Genomic DNA, 5552 nt, shown 5'->3' on the forward strand with positions numbered 1-5552 from the left:
GACTATAAGCCCAAATCCTATTAACATCTCTTAAGCTCATATATTCTCAGATGAGAACTTTAATTATTAGGAGAACTGAGAACTATTAATAATAATCGTACGATCTAAAATCAATAACTCAAATTTTAAGAGATTGTAATTAATAGATAGATTCTGGTTTCAATACATATCACATTAAAGCAAATCTGAGCATTGATTTTAAATCGTACGGTTATTATTAAAAATTCTCAGTTCTCATTATAGCTAAAGTTCTTATTTGATACGTCCCTATATATATATATATATATATATATATATATATATATATATATATATATATATATATATATATATATATATATATATATATATATATATATATATATATATATATATATATATATATATATATATATATATATATAGGAGGGATATATTTACTCCAAGAGTAAGTGTTGAACACTTACTCCAAATCTTAACCATTGATTTTCATTAATCTAACGGTTTTAATTGATCATTTAATCTAATTATTTTTGGAAATATTTTTTTTATATAAAATTTTAATTAAAACCGTTGGATTAATGATGATCAATGGTTATGATTTGGAGTAATTGTTGAACACTTACTCTTGGAGTCAATATAACCCTATATATATATATATATATATATATATATATATATATATATATATATATATATATATATATATATATATATATATATATATAATTGCAACTTTGATCCCTTTATTTAATTTTTTTCTTGATTTTGATTCCCACATTTTAAAAACTACCATTTTTATTTTTATCCCTTTTTTAAGTTTCGTGTTAAATTTTCGCCCCCATTGCAACTTTGATCCCTTTATTTGCCCCCATTGCAACTTTGATCCCTTTATTTAATTTTTTTTCTTGATTTTGATTCCCACATTTTAAAAGTTTCGTGTTAAATTTTTGTCCCCCTTCAAATTCCTTTAAAAGATTTCTTTTGGACTATAAACCCAAATCCTAATAACATCTCTTAAGCTCATATATTCTCATATAACTAAGTATTTAAAGCTATATAAAGACTAAAATTATTTGTAGAGAAAACAATGTGGGACTTTAATAACCTAACTTTTATTGTGTTTTTCTTCTATAAATTTATGACTACTCCTTCTGCATATGGATTATGATTTTTTTTCATCCTTTGGAGGCTTACATGCACTTGATGCAAGAAAGGTAAACAAGTGCATAGATTAGAGAAAAATGATGAATAGAAGTGGTAACTGACACACAATTCATTGTAGCTGCAAAAACACAATCACATTTTTTTTCCAAAATTTCTTCCATTTTTTTCCATTTCTCTTCATATTTTCACCAATGGGAGTTCATTGCTCTAAACACTCTCTATGCTGCTGGTCTTCAAAAACCAAATCAAATCATCAAACTCTCTCTGATAATGGTGACAACTCAGAACAAAATAACGATCCCTTTTTTTTTGTAATGTAATAAAGTTTTGGTTTTTAACATAAATTCGTTTCTGGGTCATGTACAGATGATGATGGGAGCAAAAAGCTGAAGGATCCTTTGGTTGGTTTCATTGAGTTTAGTTTGGATCAACTTAGAGTTGCTACTGATGGATTTTCATCAGACAACATTGATTTTGAACATGGAGAGAAAGCTCCTAACATTGTTTCTGAACATGGACATATACGCACATGGATTGTGATTTTTTCATCCTTTGGAGGCTTACTTGCACTTGCTAGAATTTGGTTTTAATTGATTGGATCAATAGTTGCATTTTGTATAGAAGTTCTTGAGTTTTGATTTGGATCTGTATCAATCACTAGCAAATGTGCTATTTGGTTTTTCAAATGACTAGAAGAACAAAAGAGACTATTAAAGTCTCACATTGTTTTCTCTACAAATACTAAGTTATTTGAACATGTATGGGCTTAAAAGATGTCGAGAGGATTTGGGCCGATAGTCCAAAATAAATTTTTTAAAATTTGTATTAATTTAAATAATTTAAGGTGAATTATCTATCATATAAGAAAAGTCTACCATTTGGGACTTTCTTAGGCTGTCCACATCAGCAACTCTTCTCTCAATGATCCACATCAGCTTTGGTGGTTACTACAGAATTTTTGATCCTTCAACTGCATGGTGGGCTGCGGCAGTTATGGCTGTGGAAGTTTCACCCTCACAGCTTCTCATGTTGCTGCAGTTATGTAAGGACCATTACTCTGTGCCTCTCCACGTTCCAAACTGCACAATTGCAGTAATTATGTGTTTAAATGGCTTGCCTATTTATCAGTAATTTCATTCTTCTCTTTCCATGCTTGCTAACTTCTGCGGTAATCATTCAGTGCAGTGTGAATTTGCATTATCATGTCAAGGCCTGTTGAGAGAATAGCAGAGATCAATGATGGAAAAGAGCTTTGGAAGATTGTTGTTAGGATTCACCACCGATGGAAAGTTGTCTCCAACAGCAAGGAACATTTTGAAATGATCTTTGTTGACAAATTGGTGATTACCCTGTTTGTGTTTCAGTATGTTTATCATTTACCTATGTTTGTATAGTTTGAATCATTTGTTGGTTTCTGCTGCAGGGAGATGATATTCATGCTGTTGTTCCAGCACCGCATGTGTCGGTTTTCACCGAAAAATGCTTATTAGGCCATACTTATACTGTATCTAATTTTAAGGTGGTGCCTTATGTTCTGGCCTTCAGGGCATCGGGACACAGATATATGATAAAGTTTACTGCTGGAACATCTGTTCTTGATGAAGACAAACATGAGATACCCGCGAAATCGATTTTATTTACAAGTTTTTCAGACATCATAACAGGGAGGTTTGACAAACATGTTCTGATTCGTGAGTATGGTTTTTGGTTTTTTTATTGTCTCATGTTTTGATGCATTATAGCCGTGTGAAATTAATAAATTTATTTCAGATGTCATTGGAATGGTGGATAGTATTGGTTATGCGCAGACTGAGTCAGGTGCAAAGAAGCAGCAAATTAGCATGATGTTGCGTGATCACAGGTTTGTTTTTTTATACATTAAACTGCCTCATATATGAATCATGTTATATATCTTAATGTGTTGTGATCATGGTTTAGCAACAACATGTTGAACTGTACTCTGTGGGAATCATACGCGGATCAGTTCATCAAGTTTAACAAAGTTAGGGTTGCTGCATCACTACCTACAGTTGTGTTGCTTCAGTATGCCAAAGTGAAGGAAGAAGGTTATTCCATGACTTATTTTATAAATTGATACTAAATGAAAAAAATCTGTGATAAATATATTTACAAGGGTATGTTGTATTTGCAGGAAAGTATCCTCTGTCTGTGACAAACACCTACAATGTGAGCCTTTTATGTGTTGATGCTGATTTTCCGATCATGAAAGACTTTATTGATAGGTATGTTGATAGTGTCATCCATTTTATGCAATTATTTTTTCATGTATGAATTTGAAAATGATCCATGCTCTGCAGAATGCCTGAGGAGAGCAAGGTAACCCTGTCTGACCAACTTGGAGGGAATTCCCAATATTCCTCCCAAAGTTCTGAAAATCAACAGCTCACTCCTGTCCAAAAATTGTTCTCTAAGGCTGTTGTTTTGCCTATTGCTGAGATTATTCAACTTACGGATGTATGTCTTTCTATTTTCCTATATTATCGTAATTATAACCTCATTGTTTAGTGTGTCACATGTTTCTGATTTTGGCGGCTATTTGTCCAGGTTACATTTTGCGCTACTGTCGCTACAACAAAATTATTAGTAGCATCTCCGTTTGGATGGTTCTATCGTGCCTGCCATATGTGTCAATCTATAGCGCGCGGGGACAACCCCCCCTTTGAGTGTGAATCTGGTCATGAAACCATGGCCGAAGTCCTGAGGTTTTAGTTGTTCTCACCTAATAGATGTTGTTTCTGTCATGTTTTTGATGTTTCTATGTTGTCGGCTTTTTTAACGGAACGACTTCTTATGATGTTCAGGTATAAGATTGAAATTGAGGTTACTCACGGGGGCCAAAGCTGCAATTTTGTCTTCTGGAACAGAGAATGTGAAATGCTGTTGGGTTTATCTGCATCGCAACTTCGTAACACTATGATTCAGGTTATATTTTTATTCTGCATACGAATTAGAATGTACTTTTCAATACTCTGTGTACACTAATATGGCCAGTTGTTTAAATAGGCTGGAATTACTGATCCATTGGACTTTCCGTTAGCACTTGATCAGTTGTTGAAGTTGGAAATGGCTATGAAGGTTAAGTGGCATCCACGCTGGAAGAACTGTTCCGTCGTTATGATTATAAAAAATGATCCTATTATCCAGCAACTTAAGGAGAAATGGGGAACAGATGAGGTCAGCTCTAATAAACTGACATTTGTTTTATAAAAGATGACTTCATATTATAACAATTTTGGCCTGATTTTGTTTTTCTTTGGTAAATTCTCAAGGAACCTATTCCAATCCAAACTGTCGTACCTGATACTCTGGAGGTAGAAATTTTAAACTGTGTATGCATTTTTTTGCTTTTCCTGTGATTATGTTATATTGAAAACTGTGTTTAACAATATATAGATTAAAGAGAGTGTTGATGAAGCTAAAACAGATGCCAATGAAGACTGTGAATTGGTTACAGTAAGTCTCACTGCAACACACTTACCTACTTACATTTAGATCAATATTACTAACACTTATCGACTTACATTTATATCACAATTCCTAACTAATAGTCTTCATCGTGGCATTGTAGGACCTGGAAATTACATCTGAACACAAGCCGGATGCTGTTACACCTGGTGGTAAGAGACATCTTCCTGCTGCATCAAGTGAATCTATTGATGGGGAACTGTCATCAAACAAGCTGAAGAAGATAATTAAAATGGAGAAGATTGATTAGGAATATTTTTATTTTGTGTGTGTTTTGCTTAGGTGTTTGTTACAAAAACTGAATGTTAGTTTCCTTTGCTTTTAATCATGTGTGTGATTTCATTTTCTGTAATAATTAGTGCATGAATACTGGCTATGTGCTTCTGTTATGTTCAATTTGATTTAAGAATTATCAATGGTTTCTTTGTCTTATTATATTCAAATGATTCAAATTGAACTACATATTATATATACTATTATTAATTATTTTGATTCTTTTTGATCATATATCAAACATTCCATTGATAACTATACCTCTTATAACGCGGTGCTCCTTTTTTATTATTTTTAATGTTAGTTACAATAATGATGTTGCAAAGAACAGTTTGTTTGGTTTAGCAGAATTTAAGTTTTCTGTTATTGCATTGTAAACTAAAACATGGATTGTGTCTCACAAACAAACACCAGGACTTTTAACATTTGACTATGTTAACTATCAATAAATAATTTTATGTCTGATCTTACTATAATGTTGATACAATATTATGGGACAGATTTCATTTTAACTAACAGCATATCAGAGTGGATTAATAGAATATAATAGGAGAACTTAAAAAATTTGTCCTGAAAACGATTATAGATTAGATCTTCCAGTGGTCACAATATTACTGTGTTCACATTTTGGATAAAGTGCTTACAAA

General features: G+C 32.2%; 1 protein-coding gene and 1 long non-coding RNA gene across 2 annotated transcripts; both read left to right on the forward strand.

The window, feature by feature from the left end:
- The first annotated feature begins 2078 nt into the window (after positions 1-2078).
- On the forward strand, positions 2079-4374 carry LOC131651214 (uncharacterized). Its single transcript, XM_058920882.1, has 10 exons — positions 2079-2188; positions 2327-2486; positions 2570-2837; positions 2917-3007; positions 3085-3212; positions 3299-3389; positions 3465-3621; positions 3712-3869; positions 3969-4089; positions 4171-4374. Exons 2-10 carry the CDS (start codon positions 2349-2351, stop codon positions 4372-4374), a joined length of 1356 nt encoding a protein of 451 aa, XP_058776865.1. The 5' UTR covers positions 2079-2188; positions 2327-2348.
- A 60-nt stretch (positions 4375-4434) lies between these two features.
- LOC131648116 (uncharacterized) lies at positions 4435-4990 on the forward strand. Its single transcript, XR_009298046.1, has 3 exons — positions 4435-4478; positions 4561-4620; positions 4736-4990. It is a non-coding gene; the product is annotated as an uncharacterized LOC131648116 (long non-coding RNA).
- Positions 4991-5552: the final 562 nt, after the last annotated feature.

This window comes from Vicia villosa, linkage group LG2 (assembly GCF_029867415.1).
Source record: "Vicia villosa cultivar HV-30 ecotype Madison, WI linkage group LG2, Vvil1.0, whole genome shotgun sequence".
Taxonomy (NCBI): domain Eukaryota; kingdom Viridiplantae; phylum Streptophyta; class Magnoliopsida; order Fabales; family Fabaceae; genus Vicia; species Vicia villosa.

What these genes read in the sequence shown, in the direction of transcription:
- LOC131651214 (XM_058920882.1), top strand. Translation starts at nt 2,349, where the DNA reads ATGTCAAGGCCTGTTGAGAGAATAGCAGAGATCAATGATGGAAAAGAG. An exon ending in TGATCTTTGTTGACAAATTG is followed by an intron (nt 2,487 to 2,569) that starts GTGATTACCCTG and finishes TTTCTGCTGCAG; the next exon opens with GGAGATGATATTCATGCTGT. An exon ending in TTCGTAACACTATGATTCAG is followed by an intron (nt 4,090 to 4,170) that starts GTTATATTTTTA and finishes TTGTTTAAATAG; the next exon opens with GCTGGAATTACTGATCCATT.